A 17,100-nucleotide genomic window follows, 5' to 3' on the forward strand; every position below is an offset into this window, starting at 1 on the left:
ATGCAGCATAGACTGATAAGAACTTTTCGTTACTGGATTGTGAATTCAAATTGCACAAAATTAAAAATAATTAATATTTATTAATATTTTAATAATGTTTCAGGAATATTAAAATATAATACCTAGATTTATTATATAAGTGGACATATAACCTTTATAGAATACTCCTGTAATATTAAAAAAATATTTATGATATTTTCGAAATATTATAATAACATTATTTTAATTTTTTAATAATATTCATGTAACATTCTAGGAACATTTTGCGCTTATAGGGATAGGCCGCGGCCTAAATGCACGGTGTAAACGTAGCCATTTGACCGATTCTCAGACTTATATATAGAATTTGCATAAAGAAAATACGACGTTCAATTCGCTTTATCGTGCACTTTGGACCTGGTCAGCAGCTGAGCAGTGGTAGCTAATCACAGAAAAAAGAATTAACAGAGAGAATTGCAATCGTGTGTTCCACTGGGTAACAATCGGTGCATTATACTTTCGGTTTTTCCACATTTTTCTCTCTTTTCTTCCTTTATATCCCGCGGTTCAAATCAAAGGCTCCCGATTTACCACTGACGTATATTATACACGATAAGAGCCAGGCAGGCATCGCATTGCCGCATCGCATTATCGTTTTCAACCCCACCGGCTGATCCTCTCGCGCCTTTCGATTGGCGCTCGTGAACGAGCTATATGACAAAAACAAACGTGCTGACTGCTGCGTGGTATCCAGTGGTGTGGGTATACTGGTATCCCGTATCAAGCAAGCGCTAGGCGGAGTGGAGCTGAACCGAGCTGAACTGTGAGCGGATGCGTCATTCCAAGCGGATCGAGCAAACCGGTGTTACACGGGTTACGGCTTCCGGAGACTTCGGAGTGATCTTGAACTTTTAGAGAGAATTTTTAAAGCCGAGCGGTCTTGACACTTCAATCATATCTTGTCGTATCCTTTTCCCTTTCCACCTTAAGTGCTCAAATGTATCTACGTATATAAGCGAAATTTTTGCGAGTAGAGTTTTACTCATCGCCGCGTGTCGAGTAAGTTGAGTTCCACGTCGACAGTGAGACTGGAAATACTCGACGACGCAACACGATTCTATAGCGACCTTTCCTGAACAGTCTCCGATCCCTTCGACTTGTTTTGACGTTAACCGCGAGCTCATCCTCTCGCGAAATCGAATCGGAACGTGATAATCACGTATATTATTATCTTATCCGGTGCGTCTCGTGATTACAGTTAGCTCATAGTTGCCGGTAGTAATTAGCGGTAGGTGTGTGCCACATCATCAGAGAATCATCGCCAACTCTTCTATTATTTTCCCTCTTTGTCTTGCTCTTTCTCTTTCTGAAGCGGTGAGCCAGTCGTTTCAGTGTATTCGCAGTACGTCCGACGGGATTTCGACATGGGTATCGAGGACACCGCGTACAAGGTAATCGTACTTAATATTTTTCATTTACACAATTCTCGAAATATTTTCCATCACACGAAACAATTTTTCCTATCGCAGTTTCACGTAATACAGCTGCCGAGAGACTGAAGTTCATTTCTACTAATGTAGATTAACTTCTCTCGGTTCAACTTACTCTTCATTTTTTTTCTAATTTTTAAAACTAGAAAGAGATAGAGTTAGAGTTAAACTAAAAGTTAGTTAATTAAACTACATTGATAGAAACGGGCATTAGTCATCTCGCTTTAATCGTTTCTCGAAAAACACTCCTCCGACCTTGACTTCTCTTGCATCTCATTTTTTTTTATTACGTTTTAATTTCTATGAAGTTGAAGACAAACATATATTGTCTATACTCTAAGACTGTTTATCGATGCATTTTTCCGCCTCATTTTTAATCTACTCGATTTCCCCACAGATAAAAAAATACATGTTTATTTATCAGAATTAATGTTGTTTCTATGCACTAAGACTGTTTATCGATGCATTTTTCCGCCTCATTTTTAATCTACTCGATTTCCCCACAGATAAAAAAATATATGTTTATTTATCAGAATTAATGTTGTTTTTCGATTCTTGAAGACGCTTTTTTACTTTTCTTTTATTTAATCTGCTCAATTTTCTCAAAATTAAAAAGATAAGCATTCATTTAAAACTATTATTTTTCCTTTAAATGCTGTATTTTTCCGCTTTAATTTTTATCTATCTCATTTTCTTGACGCTGAAAAAAAAGATGCGCTGCGTTTTAGAATTTCCATCGTAGAGAGAAAAATATAATAAAGTTTAGTAAATATATTTGTTTGAATAGTGCCAGTTGAACACTTACTAAATGTATACTTATTTTATACAAGAATTATTAATTTGATTTGATTATTATTTTGTAGCAAATATTTATTCTCCGTAAATAATGTTATATTGTAATTAATGTTATATTAATATTGTTAAAATGTTATTATTTATTAAAAATTAAATATTAAACTTATGATTTATTAAAATCTAGTACATTTTTTTCTCACTGTTCGAAACAATTTTTTCTAGTTCACGTAACATGCGCTTTTAGGAACTTAATCATCTCGTTTTAATTGCTTCTTGGAAATTGCTCCTTCGACCTTGCAACGACTTTTTGCGTTGCATTTTTTTTTCTATTTCTCCGATGCTAAAGAGAAATATACATTTAGGACCAATGCTCTAAGACTGTTTTTTTATGCCTAACTATTTTTTCACCTCACTTTTTATGTCCGTTTCCACCAATGAGGATTAACTTTAGTCTCGGTTCAACTTACTCATTTTTTCTAGTTTTATAATTTAGGAAAAGATGAATAATAGCGTTTTCCATTAAAACTATGCAATACTAGTACATACTGAGTGAGTGCATTTGAATGCAAATCAATTTATAGTATTAATAATTATTTTCTGTTATATCAATGAATAATTTAACCGTTTTAATTACATTTTAAGTACAAAGATCTGCGAATAGTTCAATTTCGGATCGAATCGAATCAAATCATAGTGGATTTTTTTATTTCGAATCAATCGCCTATTTTATTTACTTTATTTATGCACAACTCATAACTTGAAAATGATTTTTTTTGTTTATTTAAAAAATTTGGAACATTATTGAAATTACTTTATTACTTATAAATTAGCTTTTAATGTATACATCTGTGAAAATTTATGCCGTTACCGAACACGTTACGAGTCTTACGATTCTGCTTATAGAATTGATCCATTAGTTCGAATTCGATTCGTATTCGAATCAAAAAAATTCGACTCGATTCGATGTATATATAGTTTCAAATTTAATTCGATTTGTTTTAAAATATATTATCAAAAATTCGATTCGATTTGACCTCACAAATACTTGATTCGCACATTTCTAAATTACATATTCTTTATTGTCACGATAACCTCGTATTATTGAAAGGATTAAATTATTTGTTAACATTGAAAATATGTAAACCGATTTGTAGATACTTAATTGTATCTGTGTTGCACTAGTTTTTCCAGTGGAAAAAAAAATTAATCTGCATTGGGAGGGGGGGTGGGGATGGAAACGAGTATTAATTTACTCGATTCCCCCAAAGTTAGAAAAAAATGTGTTTATTTATTAGAATTACTTAATGCTGTTTTTTAATTTTTTAAACTGTCACGCTTTTCCAACCTCTTTTATTTAATGTACTTGATTTTTCCAAAATTAAAAAAATATTTGTTTGGAACCTATGTTGTTTTCCGATCTTTTAAGATGCGTTTTTCCACGTCACTTTTAATCTACCCGATTTCTCTGAAGCTAAAGAAAAAAAGACGTATTTATCCGTTGGAACTGATGCTATTTTCCAACCCTTTAATAAGGTACTGCGCTTTTCCGCCTCATTTTTATTCCACTCGATTTCCCCGAAGTTAAAAAAGATACGTGTTTATTCATTGGAATTAATGCTGTTTTCCAATTCTTTAAGACGCCACGCTTTTCCACCTCGTGTATACTCGATTTCCTCGAGAAACTAAAAAAAAAATACATGTTTACTCATTGGAATGATGCTGTTTTTCGTTTCTTTAAAATGCCACGCTTTTTCACTTCAATTTTAATCGGCTCGATTTCCCCGAAGCTAAAAAAGATACATGATTACTCATTGAAATTAATGTTGTTTTTTTCGATTTTAAAACGCTGCGCTTTTCCACTTCATTTGAATCTGCTCGATTTCCCCAAAAACTAAAAAAAATACATTAATTAATTAATATTGATCCGTTAAAATTAATGCTGTTTTCTAATCCTTTTAATTATTGCGCTTTCTCTGTCCTCTTTCTTTTTCTCCGTCTTCTTTCCTGATATCGACGTATCTTTATCTAATTTCATAGGTGCAGAGGAATATACAAAGATCAACATGAGGGAGATATACATTCTAATTCTCGTTCTCTTTGCTTTTCGATTCGCGAGTTCTGTCTTTCACAGAAATACAAAATTCTCTGGTGAACATTTTTCTGAGAATTTTTATATAAAATTCAGAATTTTTTAGAATTTTTAAATAATTTTACAATTTTTTTAGAAAAAAATAGTTCTCAGATTTTTTATACAAATTGGAGCAGAAGTACTGAAAAAGATTATATTATCTTTTTTAGGATCCTTCATGTGTATGAATTCTTAAATATTCTAACATTTCTAAAATTTATCATCCTATATAATTTCTGAAAAAAATATCTTAAATTTCATATTTTATACGATTTCATCGGAAATTATAGAGCGAGAATCTTAGAAATGTTGAACTATTTTAAAATTCACATGTAGAATTCTAGAAAAAAATGTAGACTTTCTCAGTATTTCTGAAGTGTCTCAATAACAATTCTGAAAAAAATTTGCACTAGTGTTTATAACGAAATAAATAACTTATCATGAAACGTAGAATATTTCTGATGAAATATACACATTTATTACATATAACTGTATATGAATGAAAGGGGCTTAAATAAATTTTGCACTCTCGTAGAATGTTACTGCTTATCAATTTTCGCTTATCTATCATCCGATAATCACAATATTTTTCTAGAAATCTAGGGTTAATATTACATTTGTCATATGACAAATTTTTCAAGCGTGTTAATTGGCTGCACGACAGAGAGGTTCTCGGATTTCTCTCTCTTATATCCAATTAACAGACCTGAAAAATTATCGTACGACAGTCTAGTTCGTATCCAATCTTCAGAATATGTAGGTATATAGTTTTTATTGACAATAAACATGCCGAGATAGACATTGAAAATCATAAAAACAGATTCTGAGACCTTATGGTTATTCATTGACATTACAAATTCCTGAACTGCGCATAAATTACAGACTATTTATCTCAGCAGACAGATTAATGTACGCAGTACATTAATATATGTTATCATTAAATGTAGAATGTAAAGCCAAAACTGCATGTGTCGTGATGAAATGTACTTTAATCCTATGATCTATATCTGTCCCGAAATTAAACATACTGGGTAGAATGTATAAGTTTCGTTCGATAAATTCGTTTGTAGACGGATGGATAATTATAGAAATAGAAGAGTATATATAGAAAAGTGGCTCCAGAAAATATTTTCCATTTGCAAACGTTTATTGAAAAAAAGCATTAGTTCTTCGATGTATTTATTAGAAGAAAATCGAATCCAAATTAAATAATAATGCGAAGTTTGTGTAATCTTGTTTTAATCTTTTATTATTATCTTTCTTATGAAAAAGATTATGCAACTACTAGTGGAAAGCATTGATAAAATCATCGAGATTTAAAATTAAAGATCTAAAAAAAGAATTGAGAATAAAAAAAGTTGTTAATAGTTTTTATGTGAATTGATCAAATTATTGAAATTTAAAGAAATAGATAAAAGATCAGAGATAAAAGAAATTTGTAGATAAGAAATCAGTTTAAGAATGGAACACCCGGTATATTCAAGCTTCGCGTTTGCAGAAGATAAAAAAAAAGAAAAATTCCTAAATGTTGCACGAAGCATTAATGCAATAGAAAATCGTAGAAATATCATCGTTTTAATTCTCTACAACGTCATTTGATCTGGAAGAAAAAAAATTACATATATATACTGTTGAATTAATTGACGCTCATCAGTTATCAGTTGCGTAATTTTTTTTTATAAGTAAAAACAATTAAACTATAGAAGATTACTTCAATTACTTACTTGCATCTTCCAAACTCTGCGTTATGTTTTCTTCCTTCAAGACTCGATAAAAATGTGAAAAATGCAAATCCTTCTCGCGCGCTATAAGCGGAACATAATTGTTACAAAAAAACGTTTGTCACGTTCAAGTTTAAAATGCGGTCAAGGGAATGCTCAATATCGCATAAATAGAGATTGTTATCGAATACTTTATCATCGATACCTTATTCGTTTCTCGATTTTTATACAGAGATCATAAACATGGTAGGCAAAGAGGGGACACTTGCGCCCCTCCCCCAAAATTAGCAAAGAGAAACAATTAATTTTATTATTTTTACGATGAAAAGTTAAATGCTCATTGTCCAATTTGCTGAAGATTCTTGAAGACTGAAGAATTTTATGTGAAGATAAATTTTTTTTAATTTCCAATTGAAATTCTAGATACATTTATAATCGTAAAGACTTAGCAACAGTTATGACTCATCAATGATAAACATTGTAAGAAAGAAAATTTAACGAAACATTTGCTTAACACAAATATTTACATAATTACATCAAATAGCAGATTATATGTATAAATAGTGATCTCTTTATACAAGATCGTCTAAATGCTTAAATCTTGAAAGCTTAGTATTTAGCAGAAGAACTTATGTTTTCTCAGATAACATTTATATTGCATAAGATATCTAAAAGACGTCTTTTAGATGTCTTATGCAACATGCATATTATTTGGGTTTCTACTAAAATGTATAGATTAATTTCTACATATTATTGTAGATTATTAACTTTAATCTCTATTTAATTTATATTTATCTTCTTAAATTGTAGTTCTAAAAATTAGAAAAACATAGAGAGTAAGTTGAACCGAAATTAAATTTCATTTACATAGAAATGGATTTTAGCGTATGAAGATATCTGCTGTTTATTTTGTAATTTTTCGACTAATTATTTAAGCTACTTTTCTGTGGAAAAAACTTAATTGATTCTATACGCAATGATGCTTGAAGAAGGTACAGCAGCAAGTACATCGAGTGGAAAGCAATTATTTTCGTCTCCCTTTTTTTTTACATCTAAAAATATATAGGAGTCTCCAGGACTTTTTTTTCTTCGCGTCCACCAATATGTTCACAGTCAAGAGATGTAAAGGGTTTGGGTTTGCGTTCATTATAAGAAAACTACAGAGAACGACATTCGCAATAGTTTTTCCGCGAATGCTTTATTTGTCGCGTCTGCGAAGTCAGAGATTCTTACAATTAATTTTGAATTCTTAGCCCATTAAGAAATAGCTTTGAACGTTCAAGGATAGAAACTCAAGGTTGCAGCCCGTGAAACGTGCATTGAGATCCACTGTAATGACGTGACGTCATGACGCATACGCATGCGTTGGTTGCGCTTTTCCTGTCAACAGCAGATGATCTCGATTGCATATGCACGATCGCGTCTTTTGGCATGATATTCTTACATTATTTGCTTCATATATAATTATCACAAATCCGATCTCATGCCTCGCTGAACAAACAAACGGACAAACTATCTCAGTAATTATATCGCACGTCTCAATTTCTTGGTTACCCTTGTTACGTACCTTCCTCGCCAAGTAATCGTTTAGATGAATTATCTGTAGCCGGTGAGAGAAAATTGTGCTTTAGCTTTAAGAAATTACAATTAGAAGATATGATTTCTTTCATACGTTTAGCATTCATCGCAATAGTGATATCTTTTTTTTTATGGCAGATGTCGGAGAAGAATCCCGAGATGAGGGAAACCGCTGCGAGAATCTGTCGAGATTACTTGCATGGTGTATGGAAGCACATTACAGCGGAAAATATTGTCCTCAAACGCGTTAGGTTTGTGAAATTTTTTTATATTTGTATTTTTATACAGAGAGAATGCTTTTCAGTGACACAAGCCTCATTCTATCTTTATTGACATTCAGTGAATAACAAAGGAAGTTTTCTAGCAAGGACAGTGTAACACAGTGAATCATTTCCTTGTTTAATGTTGGCAAACAACAAGGATGTAATGATTCACATTGTTATACTGTCTCATTACTGGAAAACGTCTAAAGGTACAACAACACTTGTGTCGACTTGTGTCAAATGAAAAGCACCCAATATATATGTGACATTATATTATGTCCTAATATTTTTGTACAGAGAATATATATTTATATGTTAGAAAGATAGAATGACACTCCAAGCAAAACATAAGTCATCAAAATGGTGTCAGAATGGCTCCAAAACGACTATTAAGAGTAATTTTTTAATGAATAACAATTCATTTTGATATATCATGACCTGTTGTTCTGTCTGAAAAAGCAATTTAGATAGCTTTCTGAGAGCATGCTATATATATCAACTAATGTGTCATTTTATCTTTATTAGACATGAAACAAGGACAGAAATGAAGCAATAGTGCTGATAGCGTGTTTCCCAAATGTAGTCTTAATTGCGTATTTTATGATAAAACAACAGTGATAATGTTACATATTTTATGACGACAGTTAGGTGATAAAACATATGTAATTTTCAGTGGAGGTCTAAGTAATTGGCTGTACAACGTCCAGCTTCCTGAAGGAACGGTTCCAATTAGGGGAGAACCTCGTCAAGTTTTGTTACGTCTTTATGGGCAGGTGCATGGAGAAAGAGCCTTAGAAGGACTCATTACAGAATCTGTTATCTTCACTTTGTTGTCTGAAAGGAGACTGGGTCCCAAGCTACATGGAGTGTTTCCTGGTGGCCGTATAGAGGAATACATCCCAGCTCGACCTTTAATCACGAAGGAACTGGCAGATTCAACTTTGAGTCTACTGATCGCAGAAAAAATGGGACAGACACACATGATGCAGATACCAATTAGCAAAGAGCCCACGTGGTTATGGGACACAATAAATAATTGGTTCAACACGACGACAGACATTCTCGAAAACATTGATAATGAGGACATTGATAGTCGGCAACTGGAGAATATTAGCACAATAAAATGTATAAATTTTGAGCACGAAATCAATTGGTTCAAGTAAGTAGGAGATATATAGAGTTATAAAGAAGACAATGACATATTGGAAACTTAGATTTTCTAATTTCCAACAATAAGTTTCACTAGACCACTATATTAATAAATCAAATAAGTAAAAAAGCAGAATACAGTCAAGAGGTTAGAGATTTTGATATTTAATAAGTATGTAAATATTAAATACATTTTCTAGTTATATAAAATGTAAACTGGATCAAATATTGTTGAGCTTGAAACATAATCATAAATTGAAACTAAAATAATTTCTCATTTCTATTTTCAGAACAATTATAACGCAGCAAAAGTATCCAGTTACATTTTGCCACAATGACATGCAAGAGGGAAATATACTCCTACTCCAAAATACGCGAAAGCCCAAGTTAGTACTCATTGACTTCGAATATTGTTCCTACAACTACCGAGGATTTGATATCGCCAATCATTTCGCCGAATGGCAATACGACTATACAGCACCAGAATATCCTTTCTTTCACGAACGTCCGGCCGCTGGTCCCACGAAGGAGCAAAAGGTAAGCATGAATTAAAGAAAGGCTTGGGCGATGAAATAATCCGGGTAAGGTATCTGTTCAATATGTTTCATCCAGTGTTATCATATCATGAGTTTTTTCGTAAGCGGATTAAATCTGATAATATATTCATAGATAAAAGATAAGTATGTATATTAGGCATGAACTCGATAAGGGAAATTGTAGTAAACAACAGAAAACTTCTCATAGTAATTCATATCGACAGTTCATACTTGTAAATAGGTAAGAAATTATTTTTTTTTATGTTTTGTTTTTTCATGATTACAATTTGATTGATATTTATTTGACGTTCACATCTGATTCAGAGATACAAATTTAAAAATAATGCGTGAATTTTACGTAAATCATCGTAAAAATGTAATGTAATAAATTGTTAGTCGAAATTTTACGATATTGTAATGACGCGATAAGGCAACTTTTCGGTTGCCAATTATTATGCTATTCGGTACTGTACCAGGACACAGTAGGTAGGGTGTCGGCTTGGCGTGTGCTGCGTGTGTATATATTAGTTTCACAGGACCGCAATCCGTCAAGACAAGGCTGATGCCTGCAAACAGAGAAAAAATCGGCCGGCAATGTGAAACTGTCTGTGCTGTGATGGATTCCGACTTTGTGGGTGCTCTACATTTTGGGAACCAGGGTGCCACCGGTACCACCATCTTGGCAGCACCAATCCGCTCATCTACGATTCTAGAGTACCTGTACACTCTCCTCACTAGTCAATTCATAATAGCCTGCGTACCCTTTCGAACGTATCTTTTCGGGATAGCTGTGCTATTAAAAGTGCATTATCTTCCATTGGAGAACTTTAATTGACACAATTTCCGTATGCGTAATTAATATGTGCTGAATTCATACCTAAGTTTGCAAACGGTTTTTTAAACACAATTCAGGCTACTGACGATAATTTGTCGTGAAATATTGAATGGGAATCTTTAAATAAATAGAAGATACTTATCTTCTGACAGTAACAAATAGGCATAAATAATTCATATCGTTTTTTTTTACATTGATAATCGATAAAACACATCGTTTTTATATTTTACATTGTCATGTATCCTAAATTATTCCTTTTATATTTTTTCAAATGCCTGATATTTATATTTTATTTGTTAGTAATTCGAGCTCTATGTATGTCTAATTTGTTCATATTACTGTACAATATTCTTAATGTGTTGTAAAAGTTATTTTGGCAACAAACTAGTTACTATATAATTTCATATATTTCAATGAGTATTTTTAATATACGAATCAATTTTATTAAGAGATAGAAATTTATATTAAGAGATTATTTAATAAATCTATTAAAATATTATATACATACCCTACTGCTTATGAAAGTTCGGGCACCCGCATAAATTTTATCGAATGATCATGTAAAAAATTAAGACATTATAAAACAGCAATTGTATTATTTTTTAAAATATATTTTAGATTACTTGTACACATACTAACAATTACAAAAGCTTTATAATTAGTTTTAATTTATATGTCAAAAAGTATTGTCTTTACTTCGTAGAACATATATGATAATATAATCAATAAATTTCAAAAATTTGCTCACAGAGAACACAAATGTAGACTAGCAAGTTTTATAAATTATTTTTAATTCTATATGTCAAAAGCGAATTTTTAAAATTTACCGATTATACTATCAATGTTCTACGAAATAACATTTTGTCATATAAAATTAAAAATAATACTTTTCAATTGTTAGTATGTGTACAAGTGATCTAAGATACATTTAAAAAATAATACAATTGCTGTTTTGTCTTAATTTTTTTACATGATCATTCGATAAAATTTATGCGAGTGTCCGAACTTCCATGAGCGGTAGTGTATATAGTTATAAAATAAATCAAAGTACATGAGTATAGGGCAACCCTCTATGCCTTCTCTTTGTACAATTTTTACGAAGTGTTTTTTCTCTCGACAGCTCAACTTCATAAGAGCCTATCTAAGAACATTGGGCAAAGAAGGATCTCTGGAGGAAGAGCGCATCATGATGGAAGTAAGGATATTCTCTCTAGCTAGTCACTTATTCTGGGGTCTCTGGAGCATCGTAAACGCGAAACTTTCACAAATTCCATTTGGCTACTGGGTATGTATTTTGTTTTGACTCATCTTCGTTTTTCGACTATATCCAGTTGAATCTGTTATATGGGCACTGTTACATGTTTCAGGATTATGCTGCTTGCAGATTGAAGAATTACATGTATCTGAAAGAAAAGTTTCTTATTTCTGGATTACCAGGCTCGGATAACACCTTAAAGAGAAAATCTATAGATATAGACTGAAAGAGCAAGATTGAATAAGAGGGACGATGCACTCGCAAATTTATATAACATTTCGCTACATAGGTAGCTCGCTTTGTTTAATCCATCGATTCTAACTGATGGCATTAATTCTGATGAGCAGCGAATAACTCTTAATTGAGTAAAGTCATTATTTCATACATCATGAAATAATGTAGTCCGCTGCCCCTCGCTAACCAATGCAACAGGTGCATTGTATACAACACACAATGTGAGCAAGGATAGCAAGATCGAGAGTAAATGGAAAGTCAATCATGTGATATAGAATAAGCGTGTACTTAAACGTATGAATCTTCGTTCAGTACTTTTTAACTGCTTTAACGATTAATTTTTTAAATCAAAAGAGTACTAAAATGTACTTAATTTTTTTAATTCAATAGATAAATGATGAGATAAAATTATTAATATTTATTAGAGTAATTTTTAAAAACAATTTGTTCCTTTTTAATAAGGGATTGAAGTTGAAAAAATCTGAATAAGCTTCTGAGTGTACGGAATCGTGTGCTCAAATTGTGAAAAAGTTCATAAGACACATTCACTTTTTAGCTTTTATATATTTATTATAAGATTATTCCAAATTGTTGCCAATCATATCGAACCCAATGCTTGATTGTTTACTTGTTACATGTAATACGTATAAGATAGTTGTAAATAGGACTAGTAATATATTTGCTATATGCTATTTTTACTTAAAATTGTATAACTTGTGAACTGTATTTAAGTACAAGTACTTAATATTATACAAAAGAAGACAGCATTTAGCATTCATTACCGATATTTACCAACATAAATTGCACTGACAATTAGAACGATGTATTTTCACCAATTTCCAAATAAAATATTTACTTCTTGTTTCTATTTTGTATTTTCTTATAACTTAATATAAAAAAATTACAATTAATACCAACCTGTTTCGTTTTTAATCGAAAGAAGAGAAAAGAGAGACACAAAGGATTTTAAGTGCACATGTAATAAATAATTGTTCGTATTTATTGGCGACGTGTTAAGAAACTGATTTTATAATTGCGAGTATGCGAACCAACATTCTGCCGACACAACAAACGAGTAAACCAAAAGTGGTCTGTATTCTCAGAGAGTGAGGATTTCAGAAGCCCTTGATTCCAAGAGTTTCTCCATCGAGCTAACATCTTTGCACCATCCATCAAGACGTTGCACCATTCCGGCGATCTGGCTGCGATCTAGGACACGTGGTTGCACCCAAGTCATATTGACAGTGCCCGCCACTTGATCTATGGCACCTCGTACGAGACCCTGGGCAAGAGCTTTCATCACTAATAATTCTACTTCGCCCAGAGGTAGACGTGTCTCCTGAGAGATCTCGGTGAATGTCAATTGTCTAAATGAGAAACATATACATATATATATTTTATTTATATTATTGTTAAGTAAATTATTTTGAGAATATGAAACCCACGCTGTATTCACTTTGGGTGTTCACGCGCTATAAGCTTCATTCTATCTTTATCGCTCATCACATGTTGAAGGAAGATGCCCAAAGTGAATGCAGCTCTAGTACTGCATGTTCATAACTGAAATATTTGAATTATACATACCGATTGTTAGCTTGCCGTTTGAAAGTCATTTCCATAAGACACAGTAATGAGATCTTTTGTCTCAATTTTAATTCTTGTGCCGCTAAATCAGCTACTTTGCTCCATTGTGGCTTCAATCTCTCCAATGCAACGATATCACCGGCATTGAAGGCTTGCAACAAATCGACGAGCCAGTTATTCGGCGTGCCTTTTAACGATTCCAAGACTGGATGTGCTAGTAACTCTCCGAGATTATAGACGCCTTCGCCCAGAAGCGCCGCAAGTCCGAGAAAGAAAGCATGCTGTTCTTGCTCTTGTCTGTTCAAGCTGCTCAATTCAATGCAACCTAGATACCTTAATGATAATAAGAAGAATATTCGATGAAAAAGATCTCGCATCAGTTCTAATCAATTATACAAAAATTATAGATTTTGTGCAATCTTTTTATAATGAATTTATATATGTTATGTGTAAAAGTATGATATGAAGCGTCGAGTGGCTCCGTTCTCGATCCATGGATTAGCAATCCATCCGGGTTCGATTTCACCCGCGCATACATGCGTGATTTTTTCCGCGCTCGAAATCCTTATTTGAGGCAAAATTGCTTCAATATGTGTAGATAAAATTGTTCCAATATATGTAAAAGTACCTTAACGCTGTACGATAATATTCCGCGTGTTTGCCCTGTAATCTATATAACCGACTGGCAAGAAGGTAAAAACGTCCATGAACCGTCGTAATGCCATCGGCGTTGTCCAACATAGCTTCTACTTCCTCTATGATCTTCTTCGTTTGTTCCTGATTATTGAGTTTATCCAACAGAATTTGACCCTTGAGAACTTTACAAAGGGCAATAGCTTCATTGTTGCTTTGGACCTTTGCCTCAGTCTTCTCCAAGAATTTAATCGCATCTTGATTATCTTGCAATTGTGGGACTACATGCGCCAGTATCTCCACCAACGACAATGGATTTATTCTTCAAAAACATGAATAATCTTAATAGGATTTATTCTTCGAAAACATGAACAATCTTAATAAAATAAAAACAAAAATTTATTTAATAGGGCTCTCGAAATTCAAATAAAATATTAATAAACGGGCAATGAAAGCATTAATACAGCGCCGTAATTGGAGCACAATTCATATATTATCAATAATTTTACATTAAGTATCAATACAAACTTATTGAACGTTTCAGTTTTTTTAACAACTGCAAACTATGAATCTTATAAGATATTGATGGTAAATTATCTATGGCATTGCTGATGATGGTTTGAAAGAAACCGAAACGTTCGATAAGTTTGTATCAATACTCAATGTAAAATTATTGATAATATATTATATGAGTTGCGCTCCAATTACCGCGCTGTATTAATGATCTCATTGTCAGTTTATTAATATTTTATTGTTGTTTAATAAAATAAGATTAAGAAAGAGCAATACATAAATTAATATAGAGACTGAGGATGTATATTGTATATCATATAGGATCTTAATTTTTTAAATATAGGCTGCGTTCCATTGTATGTATAATGAGGTATCATTTTATCCTTGTTTAACACTGCAAACAACAAGGATAAAATGATATCTCATGCACATTATGTATGCAATGCTGTTCAGCCATATAGCCTAATCGGTAGTACTCACTTGTTTTCAAAGGTCGACAAGAAATTGGCATAGAGTTGCACGAGATTATCTTCTTGCTGGAGCACCGGGTGTTTCACAAATGTCTCCAGTTTCAACGTTAACTGATGCCAAAGCCTGCAAGTCACCGAGGAGGTTTATCATTACATTTCATTATCCTGTGAAATCCTTTTACACGAAATATTGTACTATTGTATTACCGTTTGCCATACAGCTCCTCAAGCTGTGCCCACTCTGCGGCCAGCTCTTTATCGGCAACATTTTGCTTTTGGCTGAGAAAAGTGTTAAGATCTTTCACTGCCACGGTCGCCGCCATACTTGATGATACAACGGCGATACAACCCGAATGACAACATGCTTTTTCATGGACGCATGGTGGACATTTCAATTTCCGACGATGCGCAGTGAGAAGGTAATGCGGGGTCTACAATAAAAGTCGTAGCAGTCGTAAGGTCTTAAGTCGTAGAAAATTGACCAATTACAGTCGAATATGAGAAGAATAATCAACTGTGATTGGTCTGATTCCGGCCTTATGCTGGATTCACACTGCATCCGATTTTCGTCGTAAAATGCTCTGCATCCAATCAGAAAACAGGATTCCGATAATACGAAGCAAAATTCATCGGAATGCAAGTGTGAATCCAGCATTACGCGCATCAACGCCCATGAAAACGCACTTTAAGTATGCGTATTAAGCCGGAAACACAATGAAAAGTACAAGCAATAGGAACAGAGAATAAGAGATTTCAACCTATCAGAAAGCGTCCATTCTAGTATACATAGCTTCTGATAGGTTGAAATTTGTTAATTCCTGTTACTATTGCCTGTGCTTTTTATTGTAGGTTTGTCGCGTCGCATGCTCCAATATGTTCCAATATGCTCCTACCATAGCTCTTAAGCTGGAAACACAATAGACACAGGCAATAGGCACATGCAACAGGGAATAACGAGCCGTCCAATCAGACCTCTGGAGTATAAGTTCGATATTATATCCCAGAGCTGTGATTGGACGGCTCGTTACTCCCTGTTGTCTGTACCTATTGCCTATGTCTATTGTGTTTAAGACTTAACTCACTCCAACGCTTGATAGAATGAGTAGGAGCTATAGGGTGCGTTCCACTTGACGCTCGCATCACCCAATTCGCTCATTGTGCCGTTCCATTTGGCGCTCACAACGTTCATTGAGTGCCATAACGACTAACTTCAGACGATTGAAATGAACGCTCGCAACGCTCGCACTGAAGAGGTGGGTCGGCGTGAGCGTGTGGGCGTATGACGTCACAAATCTAACGTGCCATTTTGATTGCATATTTTGTTTAACGGTTGCTCGATAATTGTTTATTAAAAATGGAAAAAGTTACGTTATACGATTCTGAAACTGATAAGATGTATGATATTTTATTATCCGCCAACGATGCACGACGTGCTGCTTCAGATAATAAACATTAATCGTGAAATATTGGCTGCCATTTTGATAACGCTCACAGATCACTTCTAGTTCATTCCACTTGCTGGCACACTCATGCTAGTGGAACGAGTGATCGCGGCGTAAAGGGCGTGAACGTTGTGAGCGTCAAGTGGAACGCACCCCTAGTAGGAGCATGTTGGAGCATGTTTGAGCTTGCGACGCGAACAAACCTCATGTTTCCGATTTTAGACGGTATAATTTGCTAACTTCAAATGCTTATAATTCAAAAACTATTGTATTCTCGACATTTTGGTACTAGAATTTTCGTCTCAAAATGATCTCGAAAATCTACCCTTAAGCGTTGTTATGGTTTTTACCGAACACCTTATATGTATCAATTTGAATTTCATATACAGGGTGTCCCGAATTTAAATGTCTAAACTTCGGGAGCGTGTAGAGGATCGATAAACTAAGAAAAAAAGTCCTGTAGAGATATGCTCGTTTTTGCTTCGTTTTGGAGAA

At 33.4% G+C, this 17,100-nt stretch overlaps 2 protein-coding genes across 3 annotated transcripts; one reads left to right on the forward strand and one right to left on the reverse strand.

Moving 5' to 3' along the window:
- Positions 1-750: 750 nt before the first annotated feature.
- LOC108721016 (choline/ethanolamine kinase) lies at positions 751-12,347 on the forward strand. Of its 2 annotated transcripts, none has more exons than XM_018445321.1 (6): positions 751-1,430; positions 7,830-7,942; positions 8,628-9,113; positions 9,394-9,640; positions 11,595-11,759; positions 11,842-12,347. In XM_018445321.1, exons 1-6 carry the CDS (start codon positions 1,404-1,406, stop codon positions 11,953-11,955), a joined length of 1,152 nt encoding a protein of 383 aa, XP_018300823.1. In that variant the 5' UTR covers positions 751-1,403; the 3' UTR covers positions 11,956-12,347. The 2 variants fall into 2 exon arrangements, with proteins under 2 accessions (XP_018300823.1, XP_018300824.1); XM_018445322.1 differs by lacking the exon at positions 751-1,430 and adding an exon at positions 7,407-7,722.
- A 583-nt stretch (positions 12,348-12,930) lies between these two features.
- On the reverse strand, positions 12,931-15,486 carry Rpn9 (regulatory particle non-ATPase 9). The gene is made up of 5 exons (XM_018445320.1): positions 15,371-15,486; positions 15,174-15,287; positions 14,176-14,502; positions 13,548-13,880; positions 12,931-13,330 (listed from the first exon to the last, which is right to left on the reverse strand). Exons 1-5 carry the CDS (start codon positions 15,484-15,486, stop codon positions 13,063-13,065), a joined length of 1,158 nt encoding a protein of 385 aa, XP_018300822.1. The 3' UTR covers positions 12,931-13,062.
- Between the last annotated feature and the right edge of the window lie 1,614 nt (positions 15,487-17,100).

This window comes from Mycetomoellerius zeteki, unplaced genomic scaffold (assembly GCF_001594055.1).
Source record: "Mycetomoellerius zeteki isolate Tzet28-1 unplaced genomic scaffold, Tzet1.0 scaffold158, whole genome shotgun sequence".
Taxonomy (NCBI): domain Eukaryota; kingdom Metazoa; phylum Arthropoda; class Insecta; order Hymenoptera; family Formicidae; genus Mycetomoellerius; species Mycetomoellerius zeteki.